Consider the following 25077-nt stretch of genomic DNA (forward strand, 5'->3'; position numbering starts at 1 on the left):
TCAACTGCAACTTGTCCATTGTAACTGCCCCCATAACACCATCACCACCTGGTGCTTCGGACTGAAATAATATAATACCTGTTAGCTACAAAGCCAATGTGTATTAGATAGTCAGCTTAAACTCTGTCATCACCAATCCTAAGTCTTTAAAAAGAAGTTGTGTAACCTTGTGGGTTTTGCCTTTATAGGCCTGCACTCCCTGACTGTTCAGAGCACACTTCTGATTGAGGCAGATGCAGTGTCTCCTGGATTGCAATCCCAAAGAGCCCAGAGAATGCTATGGTTACTTCACAGCCTCTTCTTGATCAACAGAACAAAACCATCATCATCATCATCTGGGGTTCTATATGGGATTATATATGGCATTTTGGAAATACTTTGTTAAGGTTATTAGGCTCTAATCTTAACCTAAAACTAAAATCCCTGAAATCCAGGAATTACAGGCATGGAAGATATATGAAAACACATATACACATAAATCAAATTATTATAATACAAATCCAAATTTGTTGCCTCCCAAATCCCAACAAATTTATGCCTTCATTTTTCTACCTGGCATCTGATTTCCACCGTATCACACCAAGATTACTTTGAACAGTCACTTTTCTGAGCCTCATCTTTAAAATGAAAGGATCAGATGATGTCCTCCCTGAGATCCCTACCTCTAAGACAAGTTATTTGTTACAATGCTTCATGATCCTTATAAGAAAGGACCAAGATAATCATGATATTTATCCCATAAAGACACATTCTTAATATTTAACCACTTAATCTAACAAGAGAAAAACAAAACAAGCAAGCAAATATATCCAATAGTTTGAGGAACCATTCTAATTGCTACGGCATTTCTAAAACATGAAGATACATTCTGCTTTTAAGAGGACGTGCCCTTATGTCCTCACCTCTCTCTTTAGCTTTTCTCTCTTCAGTTCTAGCCGCTTTTGCAGTTCTTTCTGTCGAGGGGAAAGACCGTATGTTGAGGTCACTGGAGATACATTCGCAGACTGGGTCCTGTGATTAGATTTCCCATTACCCTTACTTCGATCTGAGTTGACAGCAGAGCTCGGACGTGTCTTGGGGTTGGGCGGTGGCTGAGGGATGTAAGCCAGTGGCTCTTCTGCTGCTGAGTGAGCAACTGCATGAATCCTTGCTATAGACTCTTCCTTCTTCGCCCCATTGACACTTGAGTTGGAAGATCTGGGGGACAACTGATGAGGTTCATTTTCTGTACCGTGAGCATGAATGGGGGGCAAAAACCCCTGACTCTCAATGTCTTGTAAGTTCAGAAGTTCAAACTTTCCATCTCTCTCTACTAGTATTTTCCTATCCTTGTTTTCTTCACCGTTTCCATCAGTTAGTGACAGGAGCACATTTTCCTGTCCAAATTCATTGGAAATACATAACTGTGACAGTTTTCCTGACATACTACTTTCATTTTCAAAATAATTTTTGTGAGTGTCAGTGTCTTCCAGCGGAGGAACTTCCAGATCAACTAATTTGTCTTTGAACTTGAGTTTTCGCTCTCTTCTATCATTCACAGGTTCTTGATTCTGCAGGATCTTGTTGGCTTGCATAATTTTCTCCATAATGTATCTCCTTACTTCCTCATCCTCTTCCTCTTCCAGGTCTCTCTGGCTTTCCACTCTGGATTCCTGGAAAGAGTTTTCACTATCTGAATCTGATATGGGATCCAAAGGTTGAATACTCGGTACAGAAATGAAGTCATTTCTTCTTGGTGAAAGCTCATCCTTCGAAGATTTGTCAGGATCAGAATGTTGTTCGGTGTGTTCTATTTCTGTTTCATTGGCTTTTAATTCTTGGTTAATATTCTCTTCATTCCCACAAGCCATCTAAAAAAAAAATGAAGTTCTCTTGAGTAAAAATTGAGACTCTTTGTTCATATATACATAGCTAATCTGAAGTGAATTTCATATTCGTGCAATGTATCTTATGAATGGGAAAATGCACATGCTTATTTTACACTCCACTCATCATAGTCTAATTCATGTTTATGAGTACCCCAAGGGAAATACATGTGACAACAGCACTTTGGGAGAAATTTAACCCTAAATCTGAATTTGATGTTGCTAAATGCTATATTAATATTTTTTAAATGTTCATGCTAGTGAATGAAAGGTAATTACAAATAAGTCATTATTATTTCAACATTCTTCCTCTATAAAATTTTCCTCCTTTAAATTTTCAGAAGAAAATTTTTTTTTATGTTTTCTCCTTATAATATTTGTATTCTTCAAAAAGGTATCTTTCTTTCCAGAATCATTACAATATCAGTCTTTGGTCAAGTTCTAATCATTTTGAGGTTCTTAAAATCTTTTCAGATTATTATTGCTGCTATTTTCTGCAGGATCTATACCCAAATTCCAGGTTAATTTTTATCTCTGGATGACATTTTCCCTCCTCAACTATCCTCAGAGGCCCCAATAATCTATGCTAAACACCATCACATAACTTGGTTTTACATTAAAAAGGTGTAATTCCGGGGCACCTGGGTGGCTCAGTGGTTGGGCATCTGCCTTCGGCTCAGGTCATGATCCCAGGGTCCTGGTATCAAGCCCCACATCAGGCTCCTTGCTTGGCAGGAGGTCTGCTTCTCCCTCTCTCACTCCCCCTGCCTATGCTCCCTCTCTCACTGTGTCTCTATCAAATAAATAAATAAAGTCTTTAAAAAAAAAAAAGCATAATTGCTTTCTCCCTCCCTCTCCCTCTCAAATAAAAAAACAATAATTTTTTTTTAAAAAGTATAATTCCACAAGAACAACATTTCACATAGACCAAGGAACAATTCCACATAGACTAGTCTTGCAGCGTCACAAACCCTGTGCTCCATCTGCTGTGTTGAAAGAAAGGCTTCCTACCTAACATCTCTCCCACATACAGACTCACCGACCAAACAAACGCTTTACCGGCAATACTTTTTCTTTCTCTCAGATAACTCTCCCTCCTAGAACAAGTCTGTGGGAAGTGCTACTTGCTGCTCTCTTCAACTCCTTAAAATTCTCTTCCTCTTTTACTTGCTCCAAGATCATCTTCTCTGATAGCAGCCTCTTCCTAACCTGCACAGCATTGCTAGATGTCTGATAAGCACATCAACCTGGCCCATTAAAATGTCTAACAAGTCAGGAAACAACGTGTGCTGGAGAGGATGTGGAAAAAGGGGAACTCTCCTACATTGTTCGTGGGAATGCAAGTTGGTGCAGCCACTTTGGAGAACAGTGTGGAGATTCCTTAAGAAATTAAAAATAGGGGTGCCTGGGTTGCTCAGTGGGTTAAGCCGCTGCCTTCGGCTCAGGTCATGATCTCAGAGTCCTGGGATCGAGTCCCGCATCGGGCTCTCTGCTCAGCGGAGAAGCCTGCTTCCCTCTCTCTCTCTGCCTGCCTCTCCGTCTACTTGTGATTTCTCTCTGTCAAATAAATAAATAAAATCTTTAAAAAAAAAAAAAAAAAAAAAAAAAAAAGAAATTAAAAATAGAGCTTCCCTATGACCCTGTAATTGCACTACTGGGTATTTACCCCAAAGATACAGATGTAGTGAAAAGAAGGGCCATCTGTACCCCAATGTTTATAGCAGCAATGGCCATGGTCGCCAAACTGTGGAAAGAACCAAGATCCCCTTCAACAGACGAATGGATAAGGAAGATGTGGTCCATATACACTATGGAGTGTTATGCCTCCGTCAGAAAGGATGAATACCCAACTTTTGTAGCAACATGGACGGGACTGGAAGAGATTCTGCTGAGTGAAATAAGTCAAGCAGAGAGAGTCAATTATCATATGGTTTCACTTATTTGTGGAGCATAACAAATAGCATGGAGGACATGGGGAGTTAGAGAGGAGAAGGGAGTTGGGGGAAATTGGAAGGGGAGGTGAACCCTGAGAGACTGTGGCCTCTGAAAAACAACCTGAGGGTTTTGAAGGGGCGGGGGGTGGGAGGTTGGGGGAGCCAGGTGGTGGGTATTATGGAGGGCACGTATGGCATGGAGCACTGGGTGTGGTGCATAAACAATGAATTCTGTTAAAAGAAATTAATTTTTAAAAAAAAAGAATGTTAAAAAAAATAAAATCTTAAAAAACAAACAAAAAAAGTGTCTAACAAGTAAGTGAGATTAAACCAAGATCTCTGCATTGAAATTGCTTTTTTTTTTAAAACCATATTTGACTCTGTGGTTCATTTCGACAGCATCTGTTTCGTCATTATTCTCTGGCTTTCACTTCTTTTTAAAACCCACTGTGAAAGAAGTAAAAAAAAACAAAAATAAAGAATAAAAAACCATCTGCAATAAAACTGCCACTTTTTACAATGAGATTTCCCCTCAGTCCTCACCCCGGTCTTCATCTCTATTCTCCGTTTTCCCTGCCGGCCTCAAAGGAAGACATGCTCATGATCATCCGCTGCAATGAGTAAGATCGATGAGAACACTCTGCTTTGCCAACTGTTTCATCCCCAGCACCCAGAACAGCCTCTGATACTGGCAGGCGACTACAATATTTTTAAATGAATTAAGAAAGGAGACAATGAATCATGATCATCGCTTCTCTGATTCTACCACTGTGTGCTCTGGATCTCATACCCTCCAGTAATGAGACTTTGGTTCAACCTTACCACTCCGGGCATCTCTGCCTGTACTCATTCTGATTATTTTTCTGTTAAAGATGCATAAAACTCCCATTTAAAGGCCATACTAGAAAAATCGTAACTTTTTACTTTGTTGCCTTTTTCAAATATAATTCCATTTATCCTCCCCATTGCATAAGAAAGCAAAATGGAACCAAGAGAAATTTGTGATGTAAGACTTGCTGCTTTCTTTCTCTATATTCTTTTCTTTAACCTTCTTCAATCTGACTTCTGGTGTAATTACTGAGCTCTCTGTCTAAAGTCACCTATTCTTAAAGGAGTCTTACATCTTTTCTTCATTACTTTCCTACTTGTTGACTCTGATTTCATGCATATATACAAAAGGATATATACACATATGAATACACACACACACACACACATATATGCCCACACAAATTATGTATAGATACACATACACAGCATATACATAGATATAAATAAATATAAAGAGAGAAGAACTGTCATACAGGCATTGGTTCATTTTCCTGGATTTCCGTTCTACAGGTCTGATAAATACTATATGATCGTATTTACTGGATCCACTTTTTCCTACAGGTATTCCTATGGCTGTTTTGATTCTACATTCCTTTTTATATTCATTCCCCTGAAGGGCTAATTCAGTCTTAAGGTTTCAAATATTAGCTAAAAGACCATATCTTTTGAGACTTTGCTTTATTTTCATTTATATTAAAAGTATAACCCCCCTTTTCATTTATATTAAAAGTATAACCCCATTTACCCAAGTTATATAAAGTAGAAATTAATTGTACTTGTTTTTATTTTGGTGCAATAAATCATATTTTATATTATATAAATTATAATTTAAACTTTATTAAGAGCTAACTTAATCCCTATTCTCTCATCTCTTACTAATTAGCCCTTGCCTTAAAATACAACACGTAAGCTCTTTACACCTCAACATTCTCATCTCTAAGGAGGAAATATTGATACTTGTTCTATTTTTATCAAAGGAATTTTGTGAGGTCTAGATGACATAATATATGCAAAACTCTTCAAGAATTACAAAGCACTTAATGAAATTATTATGAATGCTGTTGGCAATTTATATATACCTCTATTATGCTGGTACCACTTTTTTCTTTTTCATTAATTAACCATTCCAGGTCCTTTTCAAAGTCGTCTTCATATTCTCCACTTTCTTTTGAGTCCGTATCTTTATTTTCTTCCATTTTCCGTTTGTTAAAGAATAATGCTAGAAGATTTAAAAAGATAAGGCATATGTTATGTCAACTTTACAGGAAGCAAGGAGTATGGAGATTAATAGGATAAGCAAATCAACATACAGAAACACAAAGCATGCAGTGTTCAGAACACACATATAGCTGTATACCCTAAAAGAGAGACATTTTCTAGATGTACTGCTCCTAAAACAGCATCTCCCCCACTCCTGTCTCCCATTTACAAGGGGGCTCTCATTTACAAGGAGACTAAAAAAGGTGGGTAAGAAGATTATCTGAGGCTTAGAACAGGATTTTCCACATCGCCTGCCAATCACTGACATGCCTTGCCCAGGTCAAAACAGATGACTCAGCTTTTAAGTCACACTTGTTCACATTTTTTTATGCTCAAATAAAAACAAATACAGGTTTCCTCTGCTCTCTGAAAGTAGAGCATTCCTATGAAATCTTTTAAAAGCTAAACTGGCGTAAAGCAAAGAAGCAATTACTGCTTCACGAAAGCAAAAATCCTCTTCAGATTTCTTTCAATGAGCAAAAACAGGTACAAATGTGGATCTTTTGTAAAAGAGAAGTAAAATTTCAAATAGGGGAGGAAACCTGAATATCAATTCCCATCCTCAGTTTTTTAATCCTTCAGGTAGTTTATATGGCGTAATTATAATGTGCGATCTGAGAGCTTTTCAGCTAAGTGAAGTTGATTCTCAACTATTGTAAATGTTAATTTCCATAAAAGTCAAACTGTTTTCAACTCTGAGATATAGTTTTCACCAACAAAACCAAAATGTGATGTCTAATACTACCTGCAAACAGTGGCAAATAAAGTTAGAACCATTCTAAAGTTATCTATAAATTGAGGTCAGTTCCTAGCCCTGAGAATTGTTATATGTGTAACTCTCCAAACAAAAGAAGCAAATAAGTCTATACTATCAGGTGTTTGTATATGTGGGTGAGTTTACAACATATGTGTGTGTGTGTGTGTCTATACATGTATTATAATTTTGACAGACATTTGTAAAGCACCTACAACATTCCTATATACATTCTCATAAAGATTATAAAATAGGCCTATGCTCTTGAGGTGTTTCCTATATGGTACAGAATAAACAAAACCCACAAATTTAAAATATAGATAAAAGCCAATTAAAAATGTATGTAAATGGGATATATATATATATATATATATATGAAACAATGGGAAGAAGAATAAAAAAATTAACTCTGTGTAAAGTTGGAAATACCAAGGAAAGCTGAGACGGGCTGTGAATAATGAGTACAAGAGTTTATTAGTTATTTCAGACGAAGAGAACACAATGAGAAACAGCAAACAAACATGGAAGTGCATGGAATTGTTCAAAGAGGCCAGAACGTGATGTGCTCCTGAAGAAGAATCTGGAAGCAGTGATAAGGGGTCAATCTGATGTCAGATTATCTGTTCTGACAGATAAGATTGAGGAAAAATTGCCATAAAGCAACCAGAGGTAGAAATATACAGTAGTAATCTGCAACTATTTAAAAAAACAAAAAGAGCAATGCTCCTTAAATGTATTTAGAATTTCGGGTTCAATCTCGAAAGAACAATAGAAATCTCATCTTCAGGGTCTCAAACAACTGGGACCCTGTTTGTACACCTGTATCTCTGCCCAGGAACCTTCTCTTGATCCTACACCAAGAATAAATTGCCTAGGGGTGCCTGGGTGGCTCAGTGGGTTAAGCCTCTGCCTTCGGCCCAGGTCATGATCTCAGGGTCCTGGGATTGAGCCCCGCATTGGGCTCTCTGCTCAGCAGGGAGCCTGCTTCTCCCTCTCTCTCTGCCTGCCTCTCTGCCTACTTGTGATCTCTCTCTGTCAAATAAATAAAAATAAAATCTTTAAAAAAAAAAAAAAAGAAGAAATTGCCTAAAACCCTTTTGGAGGCAGAAAGTACAGAAGTCAAGAACACATTTTTTTAGGATATAAAATGAGAGCTATTTTGTCTGAATTAATAAATTGTCCACAAGCTTTGTTTTGGCCATTGGCTTCACTGTACTACTCGCAAACCCTTGACAGGACTACCTAACCTGGTGCCAATTTTACTGAAGGGAGATACACCTTCTTTTCCTTCCGCTCTTCGCCATCAGATAATAGTGAGAGCACGTGGGAGAACATCTTCTAGGAGCTACACAAGCACTAGCTAAGTAAAGAGATGAGGCTTTGCAATACCGTATATGAAAAACACTGTAATAGGTTTTAGTGAACAGAAGGTGCAAATAAATGAGTTACAAGAATGATGAGGACACTCAAAATGTGAATAAACTCCAAGCTAAGACTATGGGTGAGACCTACAGAAAACGGGAAGCACAGTATCCAGTTTCCTGTGCCGCAGGGAAGGACAAAAGACAGACTAGCTGGAACTCGATCAGAGGCCAGCAAACCAGGGGAGGGGGATAAAAGAGAAAGAAGGGGGCGCCTGGGTGGCTCAGTGGGTTAAGCCGCTGCCTTCGGCTCAGGTCATGATCTCAGGGTCCTGGGTCTGCTCGGCAGGGAGCCTGCTTTCCTCTCTCTCTCTCTCTCTGCCTGCCTCTCTGTCTACTTGTGATTTCTCTCTGTCAAATAAATAAATAAATAAATCTTAAAAAAAAAAAAGAGAGAGAAAGAAGGGCAGAAGGGAGCCTGGAAGAGTAAAATGCCTTAGAACCTGTCTCTCAGGAATACCTGAAAACCCTGGGAATATTATCCTAAAGAAGAGAAAACACAAGAGTCATTATAACTGCTTTACATGGTTTGTTTAAAGATTTTATTTATTTATTTATTTATTTGAAAGAGAGAGAAAGAGCGAGTGTGAGCACAGAAGAGTGGGTGAAGCAGACTCTCCGCCCAGCAGGGCGCACAACGCAGGGCTCAATCCCAAGACCCTGAGCTCAGGACCCAAGCCAAAGGCAGAAGCTTTACGGACTGAGCCACCCAGGTGCCTCAGCTTGACATTGCTTAAATGGCTGCTAGGAAAGGAGGACTGGACTTAGAAACCTTCAAAGAGTAAAACTAGTGTAAAGGGCTGGAAAGTCAGGGGAAAATTTTGGCAATTTAAAGCAAAATTTACAGTGGCGCCTGTACATGAGATTAGGTCATGATCTCAAGGTTCTGGGATCTAGCCCTGCGGCAGGCTCCCTGCTCACCGGGGAGTCAGTCCACTTCTCCCTCTCCCCCTCCCCATGCTCATGCTTTCTCCTTCTCTCTCTCTCTCAAATAAAAAATAAAATCTTTTTTAAAAAATTCATAAAATGGAGCACCTGGTTCGATTCATTGGGCATCTGCCTTCTGCTCAGGTCATGATCCTGGAGTGTAGCGATCAAGACCCAGGTCAAGGTCCCTGTTCAGCAGTAAGTCTGCCTCTCGCTCTGCCCCTGACTCCACTCGTGCTCTCTGTCTCTCAAATAAATAAAATCTTTTTAAAAAATAATAATAAGGGCACCTGGGTGGCTCAGTGGGTTAAGCCTCTGCCTTCCGCTCAGGTCATGATCCCAGAGTCTGGGATGGAGCCCCGCCTTGGGTTCTCTGCTCAGCGGGGAGCCTGCTTCCTCCTCTCTCTGCCTGCCTCTCTGCCTGCGTGTGATCTCTGTCAAATAAATAAATAAAATCTTTGAAAATAAATAATAATAATAATGATGATGAGATGAAAAACATAAAACTAAAACAGAATTTACCTTTTGTCCTGAAATGAACTGAGTTGCCTATTAGAAGTGTTGCATTCCTTGTCAACTCAAAGAACCTTAAAGCAAAACCGCTGAGCTAGATGATCCTTAAGATTGATTTTAAGCTTTTTATAAGCTGCCAATTAGCAAATAATTGCCAACTCATGAAAAGCAAGAGAATTTAAAAGGAAATGCATAGTTTCATGATAAGCTTAACCTGAAACAAATGATGTGTGCCTGAATAATTAAATCCAAGGCTTAAAAAGTTCTTGTCTAGTTCACTAAAATGTCATCTTTTCTCCGAATCGTGCTTGGTACCGGTACCCTTCGCCCTCTGAAGACAAAGTTGGTTTTAAGTACAGGAAAGTTAATCATTCAATCGGATTACTCGGTGGAATAAGTAACTATTTCCAGTGCATTGGTTGAACTAGAATTCCTTCCAGATATCCATGCCTTTGGTACTAAGAACACAAAGCGGACTCTCCTGAAGGACCCGGGCACGGTGTCAGTCCTGCGTCCCGCAAAGGCTGCGAGCAACACTGGCAGGAAACCGAGGAACCAGGTCGGGACCGCAGAGCGAGTTCATCCGGCAGCGCCTCGCGGCGGGCCAGGCTGAACCTCCCGCCGGCGTCCAGCCAGCCGCGGGGTCGAGGCGGGGCGCGGCGGCCGGGGCAGCGCGGACCGAAGCCCGACCCGCGAGCGCCAGGGACACCGCTGTTCCCCTCTCGGGGGCGCGAGCACAGGCCGGTTCCCCTTCGCACCGGCGGGATGGAGGGCGCGACCCGACACGTCCGGGCCGCGCTAGGGCCGCGAGGCTTCTGCCGGCGGCGCCCCGAGCCGCGAGAACCTCGCCCGCGTGAAGACCGAAGTTCCCGCTGCGCGACGCGGCACCATCCGCCACGACGCGGGATCCCCAGCCGGGCTCGTTAGGTCGCACGAGGCGCCCGCGCGGCGGAGGAGCCCCCGCGGCAGCCGCTCGGGCAGCGGGCGAGGGCGCAGGCCACGCGCCGTCCCGCGCCAAGTCCCCGACGCCGCCTCCAGCGCGTCGCGGGGTCCCCGAGCCTCCGCTCCCGCACCGCCGCCCCGGTCGTCCCGCGCGAACCGCAGCGTCCCGGCCGCCGACTCCGTCCCCGGGCTTCGCGGCGGAATTCCGGCTGTACCGGCAGGGACGGTGCGAGGGGCTCGGGACGCGCCGGCCGCCGCCCCGCGCGCGGCGCTGAGACGCGGACAGCCGCTCCTCCGCCCCGCGGGGCCGCCCCGCGCGCGCCTGCGCCGCCGCCTCCGCGCCGCCCCCGAACGCAGCCGGTTCGCGGCCGGAGACAGCCGGTCCCTTCAGAAGAAGCGCCCGGGCGCGGCCGACCCCGCGTCGGGCCCCCGCGGAAGCCGCCATTGCGGGGTGACGCGAACGTGCAGGGGACAAGCGACAGAATGAGGACTGAGCGCGCGGGGTCGTCACACGAGCCGGCCGGAGGGGCCCCGCGCCTAACCTGCTCTCCGGCGGCCGCCCCGGCGTGTCCCGGACCCTGCCCCGCACCGAGCCCCGCACCGTCCTCCCTCCCCTCCCGCCGCCCCCTCCTGCCTGAGTAGGCCGCGGCGGCTGGGGTCACGGGGGCGGGCGGCGCACTTCTGCTCTCCTCGTTCTCAGCTCGGACATGGAGGGCGGCGACGGAGACCCCAGCACCTGCTCCCGCGGCGGCCGGGGCCGGGCTGCCATAGCAACGGCGCGCCGCCGCGTCTCCATCCGGGCCTCTCACTGCGGGCGCGCGGCGCACCCGCGCAGGCGCAGAGCGGCCCGAGGACACCTGCCGCTCCGGCGCGCTCCCAGGCGCCTGCGGAGGACCCGCCCGGCTGCGGTTTCCGGGCCACACCCGGGCAAGCCGCGCACCACGCACGACACATTGAATAAATCAGCACGTTACCATCTAGACCTTTGTTAAGTTAAAAGCTGCTTGAAAATGTCGGCAGTATTTTCCTTAGAGATCCACTGTCTTCATGCAGCGCACCGGCCCCTGGAAGACACCGAATAAGTCATTCCTATTGTGTAGTAGAAGGTGATAAATGATGAACAAAAACAGCGCGAGCAAGACGGGGTCAGAAGTGTGGGGTGGGTTATGAAAGTGGGGTGGCAATTTTACATAAAGTAATCGAGTACGCCATACTGAGATGACATTTGAGACTTTTATGAAAATGATATACAGATTTGACGTATATACACTACATACATATATTTCATATCCGATATCTCTCTTACCTAGATATAGTTATAATGGAAATATAACTTCCCCCCAAGCTGAGACTTTCTGTAATTTACTATTATGAGTGTGTCACCTTCAAAACTGGAGGGCCTGAGTTTGCCTGTGACCTTTAGCAGCAGGACAAGTCCACTTTTAGCCTGTATACATTCCTTAAAACAAACACTCTAATTTTAAAAAATTGCTCACACTATCATTGGTTTTATTTGTTCAGCAAATTTGTTCAGGACCTGTTTCATGTGCTCAGCACTTTTGATGTACACCCAAACCCCAGAAGGCGAAAGTTCCAAGGGATCTCCTGCTGCGAGTCTCTAGCTTTCTCTAGCTTACTCAGTACATGATTCACAGTCTCTCATAACCCTGAGCTGGAAAAAGATTTGACAGCAGTAAATTATCATGGAAAAGAAAATGAATCAGAGGGCTGGCCTTTGAGAAAAGCTACAAACAGAATTTACTTGTTTAAATCACTAACAGGAAAACCCTCTGTTTATAAGTGGCGTCTCCTTGCCTAATAAATGGCTACCCTCTGAAACTGACTACCCACCTACCTTTGAACATAAATGCCCTTCACTAAGTATGCGGGAAGGCTCGCTCTTGTCAGTGCAGTGTTCTAGATGTTTCAGTTCCTTGACTTCCAGACATACATACTGAACATGAAAAGCAAAAAAATAAAAAGGAAGCTAAGCTGCAAAGGTTTTATTTAAGATATGCACGTAGTGTTGATGAGTAGTGATAAGGAGCCTGTCTTCTTCTGGGCTTCGCTAGAGCAAAGAACCACTGATTCATATATGTGAGGAAATGGAGTGTCATAAAAATGCTTTTGGGTTAAGTCTCCATAGGCCTCTGTGCTCACTTATATCCTTCTCTTGGAGCGTCTGCCCTCAAGATCTGAAGCTGCTTTCAGTAATGTCCTAAACACAATGAGTAGTGGATAGAGACAAGAATGCCAATGTGCTAACACTAAGAGTCAGTTTCTATAGTTGAGTTCAAATTTTAAGCAGCCAGTGTAAAAGGAAATAAAGTATATTTTCTCAAGCTCTTATGAGAAAGAAAAAGTCACATGTGTCCCTCAGGAAAAATATGTTGTCCTGGCATTAGTTTTTAAAATAAATTCTTGGGTAGGATTTTGAGTAGGAAGTAAGTGATGAGAGAGACCCGGTTTTCAATAGAATTTTTACAGCTAAGACATAGACAGTTTCCTTGTGTCTGTTCATATTTTCTTAAGAATACGAATGTAGAAAAACTACCTTCAAAACCACATACTTTAAAGTTGACTTTGAACTTTTTCACTTTTTTTCTCCTCGCCTATGCCTGGTGAATGCCTCCTGCCTTATAATGCCAATCCAAAAGCAGTGGTGGCTAAATACCTTTCTTCTCTGAGGTTGGCGATTTTGTTAAAGCTCATTACAAAACTTGGATATGCAAGGGTACACTTAGCATTAGCTGATAATGGATTCATCTTATCTTCCGAATCCAGATGCAGAGTGAACACCTCCCAAGAACACAGGTCACCCCAGTTCATGTCAGCAACCAAAACACACTTAAAAATTTAAGTCACACTATACCCCTCTCTACTTTCCAGCACTATTACAATAAAATCCAAACACCTTACCTTAACTTCAAGGTTCTGCATAATTGGGCCTCTGCTTATTCCTGTAATCTCACCTCCTATCACTTTCTTGCTAATGCAGGATTCTCAAAGAGCTCTAACCAACCTCCTCCCTGTTCCTTAGGCATTGTCAAGCTCTTTCCCATCTGTGCGAGTGTCTCTATCTGGAATGTTTTTCCCTGCTCAGCAGGGAGCCTGCCTCTCTGCCTGCTTGTGATCTCTGTCAAATAGATAAATAAAACTTTCACAATAACAAAAAGGATTTGTTTATTTATTTTAGAGAGACAGCATGGGTGGGGGGTTTCAGGGAGAGAGAGAGAGAAGCAGACTCCCGGCTGAGCATGCAGCCCGATGGAGGGCTCCATCTCTATACCCTGAGATCATGACCTGAGCCAAAATCAGGAGACCCATTGCTCAGTTGGCTGGGCCACCCAGGTGCCCTTAATCTATATGTGCTATTTAAAAAGATTTTATTTATTTATTTGAGAGAGAGAGAGAGAGAGAGTACAAGCTGGGGGCTGGGAAGGAGGGGCAACGGGAGAGGGAGAAGCAGGCTCTGGTTGTGATGCTTTGTCTCTTCAGGCTGTGTTTTCTCTTATCTTTTAGCATGACCTGTAAACATTTTTGTTGTTGAAAGGTGGATATGATGTATCATGAGGTAAAGAGGACTTCAGTGTGAGACTTCATATTAAGCCGGCTAGGAGACGGGCTGTGCCGAATGTTTTCTGTAGCTGCAGGTGCCAAATGGTTCAGATTCCTCTAGTATTCTTCGCGCTCTCTCGTCTTTGGGCTTCCCTAAGAACTCTGTTTCAGAGACTCTGTCTAGCCTCTCCTTCAGTTGTAATTCAGTATTACATGATTGGTGTGGTGGTAAGGTAAGAAGAGAGTCATCGTATAATCTTATGATTAAATCTCATTCTTTTAGGAGTACTCTGTCCCTGACCTTGACACGTGTTTGTTAGCCTTCCCGTTCGTTCGTCACATTTAGGAGAGAGAGCCTAGAGGGAGCTGGAGTTAAGGAAATGCACATCCCCATATAAGATAACGCTGTTACTGTCTTTTTCCCTGAAGAGTAGGCCTTTGTTTTGGAAAAGGCTGTGGGCATATTTCACAGTGGGTACTTTCCCCCTCTGTCTGCAGAACTTTCCATCTGCCCACACTGCAGCCTTGTATTCATTAAACATTAACTCTCTATTTTCCCTTCTCTCCGGCTGAGGGCAACCACCATTCTACTTTCTGACAATACGTAGTCTTTTGTATCTGACCCCTCTCACTCAGCATCATGTTTTTTGAAGTTCATTCATTGTATAGTAGCAGTAGTATTTTGGTGCTTTCGTGTTCTTTTTTCTCTAGAGTGAGAGAGGGAGGGAGAGAGAGCACGCAAGCCTGGGAGCATGAGCAGGAGGGCAAGAGAGGGAAAGGGAGCCCTCACAGGCTCCATGCCCAGCACAGAGCTCGAAGTCAGGCTTGATCTGCGACCCTGAGATCATGACCTGAGCTGAAATCAAGAGTTGACACTGAACTGACTGAGCCACCCAGGCGCTCCTATTGTCCCTTTTCATCACAGAAGAGTGTTCATTGTATGGGTAATACCAGATTCTGCTTATCCACTTCCCAGTTGATGAACATTTGTGTTGTTTCTACTTTGACTATCATAACATTGCTATGAAAACTTTTGTTTACCTATTTGTGTGGACACCTTTTCATTCTTCTTGGTTAGATTACTAAGTGGAATTGGTGGGTTGTTTTAAGAAACTACCAATCTGTTTTCCCAAAAGCAGCTGTACTGTTACAGTTCTACCAGAAACATATGAGAATTCCGGTTCATCCACATCCTTGCCAGTGTTTGGTATTTTCTGCTTTTTAAAATTATAACTTCCTCAAGGGTATATAGTGGTAACTCATTTAGTATTAATTTTTGTTTCCCTAATGACTAATGAGGTAGCCATTTTTTTTTAAAGATTTTATTTGCCAGAGAGAGAGAGAGAGAGAGAGAGAGCAAGCGAGTACACACAAGCAGGCAGAGAGGCAGGCAGAGGCAGCGAGAGAAGCAGGCTCCCTGCCCGAGCAAGGAGCCGATGCGGGACTCGATCCCATGACCCCGGGATCATGACCTGAGCCTAAGGCAGCAGCCTACCCCACTGAGCCACCCAGGCTCCCCGATGTAGCCACTTTTCATATACCTGCTAACCATCAGTATGTCTTCTTTGGTGAAATGTCTATTCAAGTATTTGGCCCATTTTTAATTTGGGTTATTGGCTTTATCATTGAGTCATAAGGATTCTTTATGTATTCTTTTATCAAGTCTTTTATCAAATACATAATTTGTAAATATTTTTCTCCCAGTCTGGGGCTTATGTAGTCTCCATTCTGGTTCGAGGCTTTTCCTTTGTTTCTCTTCATTAACCCACCCACAAGCTCAGCCTTCAGATGGTTTGTAAATCATCATTACCTCTGACTTAGTAGGGAAATTTCCAAGGAAGACTTGAACTCTAGCAACTTCTACTTCTAGAGGCAGTCTCCCCTGCCCTCCTTACAGGAACCCCTTAACACACTGACACAGGCTCTTTCCTGAAGTGTTGATATTCATACGTAGCAGACAATTTTAGCAGCCTATGAAATCTAACCAGCCGTGAGGGGCTGGCATCTTCTAAGAGCTTCACCAGTATATATTTTATTCCTGTAGATCACAGGTTTATCAGTAATAAAGCCAGAGTTTTCTTTAGTCAGTAACTTTGAATACATGCAATCTAAACCGTATCTCCCAAAGATATTTCTTCCATGAGGTCATACCACCAAAGATATAAACCTCAGAAAAACTTAGAAACCTCCATTTTATTCAATCAATTCAGTGAGCTTCTATAGGGTATTGTGCTAGGTACTAAGAGACAATGACAAAACATGTTCCTGCTTCAAAGCGATTAAAGTGTATATATACATACAAATGACCTCCACACAGACCTGAGTGTTACGTGGTCATGTAGAAACAGTAGGGAAGGCTGCTTATAAAAAGTGGCCCATGAACTAATCTTGGTGAGTAAGTTGAAAATCAGAGACAAAAATGGGGGTGAGAGCATTCTAGGCACAGGGATTGTGCAAATATATAGAAGCTGAGACTGCTCGAGGATGTCGACAGTGCAGGTGTGTTCGAGAATCGTGTGGGATGGTATAGTGAAGCTGGAAAATCGGACAGGGCAAGGCTGTCAAGAACCTTCGGTACCATCCTTTAGAGGTCTGCTGACCATCTCACTGTTCTCAACATTGCTAGGTCACCTGTGGGAATGGTTCTCAGATTTTTGTTATCATCCAACAAACACTACTTTATCAAAAGACTTAAATCTTCCTCTTAATAGTAATTAAATTCACAAATTTATATGGATATTAATGAGTTCACAGGTACCATATTTGTCATTTATGATTAGTTTAAAAGGCATTAAATATGCAACATGGTATGGCTGATAGTGAATTTGTAACTATGTGTTTATTTTTAAAGATTATACTTGGGGCCCCTGGGTAGCTCAGTGGGTTGAACCTCTGCCTTTGGCTGTCATGATCCCAGGGTCCTGGGTGTCAGGATCTCTGTCCACTTCCCCCTTTCCCTCTGCCCCTCTCCAAGCTCATGTTCTCTCTCTTTCTCAAATAAATAAATAAATACATAAAATCCTAAAATAAATAAATAAATAAAGCTGTGGGCCTGGATGAAGACATACAGGGAGGGAATGTAGATGAGGAGGGAAAAGATCAGAGAAGGAAGCCTGAGGGTGGTCCAACATTTAGCTCAGGAAGAAGAGGAAGAACCAGGAAACAAGACCCAGGAGTGACTAGTGACATTCCTGGTGAGAGAGAATCGGGAGGGAGTTGTGTCCCAGAAAACCAGAGGAAGGTCCTGTCCACTGTGTCACGGGCTGTTGACAGGTCAAATACAATGAGGACCGAGATGCACTGTTTTAACAGCAGTTTGACGGAATGGTGGATCCTAAACAAAATGAGGGGAGTAAGGAGAGACAGCAGGCAGGATTTCAAGGAGTTCTACTCTACAGGAAAGGAAGACATGAGACAGAGAGGCTCAAGCAAAGGAAGATTTACCGTGAAGCTAAATAAATTTTAGGGCTTCTCACCTGCACAGGCTCCTTCTGTGGCTCAAGGAGGGGCCCCGATAATGTGTTGATGTGAAAATACGGTTTCGTAAAATTTCCAGAAATAGAATATTTTCATGATAAGAACCCAGTGTCTCCCTCCATTCCAACTTCCCCCAGGTTGGAATGTGTACTCTGCCTTTGGTTGACTGCAGACACTGCTGGAGTTTAACTAAAGGAGAGTTAAGAATACATTTAATTCGGGTTAATATTTTAATTCTGAACAACCAAAAATATTTTTAAGTATAATAAAAATGACAATCACATTGAATTGGGAATTATTTTCCTTTTTCTCTACCACTTAAATCTGAAGACCTTGAGGGAGAGAAAATAACATTACCTGTCCAAGTCTGAAGTATGAAGAAAACAGAAGTGCCAAGAATTGTGGCAAACTTCTGGTCACTAAGTTATAAACCAGTGCAGTTATTCTTGGCTATAGTCTAGATGTGTTTATAATTTTCATTTTTTGAAGACTATGTAATCATGTGAAGCAGAATAAATCTGAGAAAGAATGGAGGAGTTAAAAAAATGAAATGCTGTGAGATACTAAGGAACATGACTTGGCCAAATATGCATCCTTTTCAGTGGAGGCTACAATATCCCACAACCAATCCACTTTAGGAAACAGTAAAATAGAGTGAGCAATTATGTCCATTAGAATTTTTAAGACTTTTCTGAAGTAGCTAGACACCCATAATCTTAATACTGATTTGAACCAGTCAGTGGCAAGGCAGTATCTCTGTAAAATATGCCATTGTATGAACGCTACAATTTAACTATGACTTGAGGCACGTTAAACAGTAATAAACATAAAACTTCTGTTTATTTCCAGAGCTCTCTAGTGACTTTTTATCAACTCGGATTTTTATACAACCTTTTCCTAGTATAACATACAGATAATGGTCGTTTGGCCTCTCCTAGAAGAACATGGGGACACAGAATCGGCCGCGTTCACAGAAAGCCCACATTTTTGCTGCTTACTCTGCACCAACATTACAGCAAAGAGCTCTGTGGCTACAAGCATGGGGCAGAACCGGAACCTTACACATGCTGTTCCCAAACTCACTCTGTTTTAACTCTCCTTCCCTGCCCCTGTTCTCACCTTTTGCTCTCGGCAGGCTATTCCCAGCCCTCACCCTTTTTTAAAAGAGTATAAAATAATTTAAAAGAGCATAAAGTGTACCCCCCTTTCTCCAAGTGGGCATCAGTGAAAAAATGCATTCCTAGAATCATGATGGCCACAACAGGAGCAAGCGACTGACACCTGCACGGCTGATGAATCCCAGTTAAATGAATTTTGAAATTAACCTCCAGTTAATTTTGAACTTAACCTGGCAGTGGTGGGCTGCTTTTCCAAAGTGACACCAGACTTCTCCATCTGTAGGACACATGTTGATTCTCCGTAGCCTTACTCAAGTTGTTGCTCTTGGCATCTCTTTCTTCTTTAGGATCCAATAGATGCATTCTTGAAATAGTTTCAAACCCACAGCTCACTTTTTACATTTTCACCATGTTTTTTTCATTGCTGTCATTATAAAACAGCCATTTTTTGCTGTAGTCAGACAAAAGCATAACCTCTTTTAGCTGTTTTTTTTTTTTCACTTTATAATGTTTTTCCTCAGGAAAAAATGAAATCTACATTTCAACACTCTTGGAGTACACTACAGGAAACAGGAGGAATGGGTCTGTCTGTCTCCATTACTCCAAAGAATGAAAGCACCGTCACTCATTTACCCTCTTGAAGTAATGTGAAGGTTCTTTGATTATAATCGTTTTGGAGGAATCATCTCTCTCTTCCATTCCTTAGAATACTTGCCTTTTATAGTCATCATTTTTCTTTTAGACTGTCACTACTTATGCATGTAGATTTAATAATATAGTCTATCTGCTTTTGAATGTATAGGATTGTATTGATATATGCTTGTGTGTCTTAGTTCTTTCACTCAAAATTGCATTCATAAGATTCATTGAAATTGTTGCTTGTGGCTCTGGTTTATTCATTTTCACTCCTTTGTAGCTACATGTCTAGTGCTCAACAGCCATGTGTCTAGCAGTTGCCAAATGGGAAAATGCAGCTTTGCGGTGTGTACCCGGGAGCGGAATCGCTGGGTCACAGCACGTGCGTAGCGATGACTTTAGAGGACAGTGCCAAAACATGCCATTCAAAAGGGTTTACCAATTTATACTCCCACCAGCAATTTCTGAGGCATTTTCTATTGAATTTGAACTTAAGCATTTCTATTTTTAATTTTTTTTTTTTTAAGATTTTTATATAGGGGTGCCTGGGTGGCTCAGTGGTTTAAGCCTCTGCCTTCAGTTCGGGTCATGATCTCAGGGTCTTGGGATCGGGCCCCACCTCAGGCTCTCTGCTCAGCGGGGAGCCTGCTTCCCCCTCTCTCTCTGCCTGCCTCTCTGCCTACTTGTGATCTCTCTCTGTCTATCAAATAAATAAATAAAATCTTCCCATTTTTAATTTCTAGGATGTATCTTCATGTTTTTTCAGTCAGTCTTTTCACTTTTGTTACTCTTGTTACTTGTTTTTTGTGATTTCATCTTTTGTAGTGAAAATCTTATGCATATTTTACTCTCTGTATCTGATAATTCCAATATCTGAAATCATTAGGACTCTTAATTTTTGTTTCCGCTGACTCTCACTCATGGTTACTTTATGTCTCCGGTGATTTTTTAAATTATGTATTTAATTTGTAATGATTTATTAATTTCCAACCATAATGTTTTATATATTTGATCTGAGAGTGATCTGTCACCAAGTGTTCTATTAACTGCTTTTGCTCTACTGTGGCTTCTTGGGTCCTCCAGAGGACAAAAATTATCCATATGGCATTAGAATTGGCAACTATTAAGAGTAGTAATTATTCTTATGCTTTTTGTTGTTGAGGGAGGTCACTGAGAGGACATGACCACTGGTTGAACAGTGAGCTGGACCCTGGCAACTGGAGGCTCCACAGCCCTCCCCTGTCCTTGGAATGTGCATTCTGCTTGCCTTGCCTGCTGTCAGCAGCTGCCCAAGGACACAGCATTGAAATAGGGATGTGATATAGAGATGATCTGGACAGTAACCGGACTGAACCCAGTTAAGGCCTCTGTGTCAACGTACAAGATCTCGTGGGTGGGGGCAGGGATCTGCTCATCCTCCAGCAGCCCAAGATAAGCCTTGTATGTGAGTTCCCTTCGCTTATTAAACCTGCCACCCGGCAATCTGGAGCGGCCTCCAGAAGGCCAGTTTCACATGACACCTGGGAAGCTCGCTAGGAGCCTGCAAACCACCGTGTTGCTGTTTCTCAAATTTCCTACCGTAAACACCTAATGCTTGTAAAATCATTAAATCATGTTAAAATGACCATGGAACCAAAACATTCGCCAAGCACAAGAAAACTCTATTAGTACATTTTTATTGTGCACTGTGAGGTGGGATTTCATGTCACTTCTTAGAAGGCTCCTCATGGAGAATTAAGGTGTCCTTTTGTCTGTGATTTCCCATTCCACCCTGTGTATGGTGCAAGGGCTTAACAGGAAATGCTTTTCTCTAGAGATAATTTTTTAGTTTTTAAAAATATTTTATTTATTTATTTGACAGAGAGAGCGAGAGAGTGCACAAGTAGGGGGAAGAAAGAGGGAGAGAGAGCAGCACAATTCCTGCTGAGCAGGGAGCCGGACGTGGGACTTGATCCCACCACCCTGGGACCCTGACCTGGGACGAAGGTAGACGCTTGACCCACTGAGCCACCCAGGCTCTCCTAGAGATTATTTTTTAAAACTGCTTCTAGCATAAGCCAGAGGCTTCTACTCATCTGAGACTGCTTTAGCTCCCGCTTCGAGTCCCTGTTTAGGCTGGAGTCTTTTCTGCCGGTAGCTCAGCCGCACATCCCCATCTTCTGAAGTGGATGCGGAGTTCGGACTCTGGGCATGGGACGGCTCGTGCGTAAGGAGACCAGCATGGCAGGAAGAACTCAGGGTGGGCAAGAGAGGATCAGAGACTGTGAGTGGGAGTTAACTGCAGGCCTTGGCGATGAGAGCACACCCGTAAGCCAGCTCGGACCATCCCCCACTGCGGACCGAGCCCGCAGTCCGTCAGCACGCGCGGAGCGCCGCGGCTCGGTGCTCCGGGCTTTCCCGCATCCTGCGCGGGCACCAGGGTGCAGCCGAGCGGCCTGGTCGCGGGAGGAAGGGGGAGCGGCCTGAGTGGAGAACACGGGGAACACGGGCTCTACCCCACGGACGGGTGTGCCCAGAGGCTTTCAGCTTCTCAGTCCCAGGGGCGCCCGAGGGGCTCCGAGGTTAAGCGTCGGCTTACGCTCAGGTCAGGACCCCGGGTCTCCCCGTAGGGCCCCGCATCGGGCTCCCTGCTGGGGCGGCCTCCCTCTCCCTCTCCCCCTGCTTGTGTTCCCTCTCTCGCCGTGTCTGTCAAATACATAAAAATCTTTAAAAATAAAAAATAAATTTTAAGTCTTAAATAGTTTCTGTTAACATTTCGGCATCTGGGGCAGAATGTGCGTTTTCTTAACCGCGACCGAAAACGGTCAACTGCACCCACGGCTCGGCCCCCAAAGCCCGGGTCTCCTCCGCATGCGCTGGGGGTGGGGAACCCGAGCCCGCACAGACGCCCCCAACGCTCGGGCGTGACGCAGTGGGCGGGGCCGGGCGGGGCCGGGCGGGGCCGGGCGGGGCCGGGCGGGGCCGGGCGGGGCCGGGCGGGGCCGGGCGGGGCCGGGCGGGGCCGGGCGGGGCCGGGCGGGGCCGGGCGGGGCCGGGCGGGGCCGGGCGGGGCCGGGCGGGGCCGGGCGGGGCCGGGCGGGGCCGGGCGGGGCCGGGCGGGGCCGGGCGGGGCCGGGCGGGGCCGGGCGGGGCCGGGCGGGGCCGGGCGGGGCCGGGCGGGGCCGGGCGGGGCCGGGCGGGGCCGGGCGGGGCCGGGCGGGGCCGGGCGGGGCCGGGCGGGGCCGGGCGGGGCCGGGCGGGGCCGGGCGGGGCCGGGCGGGGCCGGGCGGGGCCGGTTCCTGCCGCAGGTCGGCTTGGGATCGAGAGCCTCAGGCGCTAAGAGGGCCCGGGAGGCTGGGCCTCTGGTCTTCCACCTTTGCCTCGCCCTGCAGCCACAGCTCGTCTCGGGGCTCCTCACGCTCCTGCCCTCAGCCGTTCTAAGGCGGCCCCGCACTGCATCCCTCTGGCCGGGATCCGGGTCGGGGGAGGGAACGAAGCAACCAATGTGCAACGCAGAGTGGGATTCAGAAGCCCAACGCAACTTCACTTTACAGATGCGTGACCTTGGGTGGACATTTACACTTTTTAAGCCACCTTAGAAATACGGACGCACTTTTTTTTTTTTTTTAGATTTTATTTATTTAAGAGAGAGAGAGCGCGCGAGCATGAAAGGGGTGAGGGCAGAGGGAGAAGCCGGCTCCCTGATGAGCAGAGGGCCTGATGTGGGACTTGATCCTGGGACTCCAGGATCATGACCTGAGCCAAAGGCAGTTGCTTAACCAACTGAGCCACCCAGATGCCCACGGACACACATTTTAAATGTTAACTTAGTAACCTGGACAATCCTGTCTCTCCCAAGGCCGTGTCAGAAAGGCCTTCCTCACACCTAACCACTTGAAATGGCCATTGGACTAGAGCTTTTAGGTGGTTATTTCCCATAAAATTCATCGTATACTCTGCTGCCAGATTACATCTCTTGAATATAAGATTGTTACCGCACCTCCAATTAATACACATTAGATAATGACTCCAAACTGTCATTCCAAACTTTGTCACCACCCCTCTCTCTACCATCAATCAGCCCTTGCTGATGATTCACATTTGGGCCTCATAACTTTAGGCCTTTTTTCTCCACTACACAGTTTCCCTTTCTAAATTTGTTAAATTTAGATGATCTTGCAGGGCCAGCTCAAATGCCATCTCCCTCAGAGAGCCGCTTAGATTTCCCCAAAGCCCTTGTTCTCTTTGACACAAGGCTTTTTAATTCTTAATGGGAGATGGTTAATGGTACCTGACACTCTCTTGTAATACAGTTGGGCATCTACATTATCATCTCTACTTATCACCCAGTTTTAAATTCCTTGAGAGCAGGAAATTACAACTTTTTCATCTTTGTATCCCCAGAAGCTTTCCAAAATAAAAATTAAAAATAAGGGGAGAGGGCGCCTGGGTGGCTCAGAGGGTTAAGCCTTTGCCTTCAGCTCAGGTCATGATCTTAGGGTCCTGGGATCAGACCCCAGCACCTGGCTCTCTGCTCAGCGGGGAGCCTGCTCCCCCCCCCCCCCGCCCACCTGCCTCTCTGCCTACTTGTGATCTCTGTCAAAAAATAAAAATAAAAATAAAAATAAATAAAAATAAGGCAAGAAAGTGTTTAAAAGCCTGCCATTGTTTTCATTTTGATTGAAACATTTAAAAAAAGTTCCCTTGATGAAATTTTGAGATTCATAGCTACAAGTTAATTGTAAATAGAAGGATTAAGGAATTGATTTCTCAGCCCCCTACTCTATCTCCAATGTGACAGGTGCTTTCATACATGTTCTTTCATTCTCCCCCTTTTTATTTTAAAGATTTTATTCATTTATTTGTCAGGGAGAGAGCACAGCAGGGGAATGGCCGACAGTAGAAGCAGCAGACTCCCCACTGAGCAGGGAGCCCAATATGGGGCTGGATCCCAGGACATTGGGATCATAACCTGAGCCCAAGGCAGACGCTTAATGACTGAGCCACCCAGGAGCCCCATGTTCTTTCATTTCTTCACACCAATCCTGTCAGGTTGCTGCTACCCCCACTAACCCATAAGGAAGCTATTTTCCCAGTGACAAGGTAGAGCCTTGAGGGGCAAACCTCGCATTCTGAACCCCCTTCCATCGCATCAGCACTACTTATGGAAAAAGTCATTAGAACTACTACAAGATCCTTTTCCAGAACCAAAGGAGATCATGTTCACAAATGGCTTTTCCAAACTAGAACGTGTTACTACTCAAGGGTAAGGTATTAATTACAAGGAGGATGTTGTAAGTGGAACACACAGGTATCCAATCTCTATCATTTAGAGCACAAAATGCCTTGAATAAACCCTCCGGTGGAACGGAGGTCATCAATAGGCCTTTTAATCTTAATCTCTCAGGTGCATGTACTTTTAAAAAAAGTAACGGCAGCAGTGCCTGAGTGGTACAGTCAGGTGACGGTCCGACTCTTGGTTTTGGCTCAGGTCATGATCTCAGGGGCCTAGGATCAAGCCCAAAGTCACGCTCCTGCTTCTTTGTCTCCCTTTCTGCCCCACCGTCCACTCTCACTTTCTCTCTAAAATAAATAAATAAATGAATCTTTTTTTTTTTTTTTTTTTTTTTAAAGATTTTATTCATTTATTTTACAGAGAGAGATCACAGTAGGAGAGAGGAAGGGAAGCAGGCCCCCTGCTGAGCAGAGTGCCCGATGTGGGACTCGATCCCAGGACCCCGAGATCATGACCTGAGCCGAAGGCAGCGGCCCAACCCACTGAGCCACCCAGGCGCCCCAATAAATGAATCTTTAAAAAAGTAATGACAGGGGCACCTGCATGGCTGTCAGTTGGGCGTCTGC

At 44.5% G+C, this 25077-nt stretch overlaps 1 protein-coding gene across 7 annotated transcripts in view; it reads right to left on the reverse strand.

The window, feature by feature from the left end:
• The window catches only part of CCDC181 (coiled-coil domain containing 181), a 35679-nt gene extending 24365 nt beyond the window's left edge, over positions 1-11314 (reverse strand). For 2 of the 7 annotated variants that reach the window (XM_059145910.1, XM_059145909.1), the window contains exons 1-3: positions 11082-11310; positions 5710-5849; positions 903-1850 (exon numbers count right to left, since the gene is read on the reverse strand). In XM_059145910.1, coding sequence (XP_059001893.1) covers positions 903-1850; positions 5710-5826 — 1065 coding nt within the window. In that variant the 5' untranslated portion in view covers positions 5827-5849; positions 11082-11310. Of the gene's footprint in view, positions 1-902; positions 1851-5709; positions 5850-11081 lie in introns of all 7 variants that reach the window. The other 5 variants (XR_009347422.1, XM_059145908.1, XM_059145907.1 and 2 more) reach the window with 5 other exon arrangements.
• Between the last annotated feature and the right edge of the window lie 13763 nt (positions 11315-25077).

The sequence above is a fragment of the Mustela lutreola genome, chromosome 14 (assembly GCF_030435805.1).
Source record: "Mustela lutreola isolate mMusLut2 chromosome 14, mMusLut2.pri, whole genome shotgun sequence".
Classification (NCBI taxonomy): Eukaryota; Metazoa; Chordata; class Mammalia; order Carnivora; family Mustelidae; genus Mustela; species Mustela lutreola.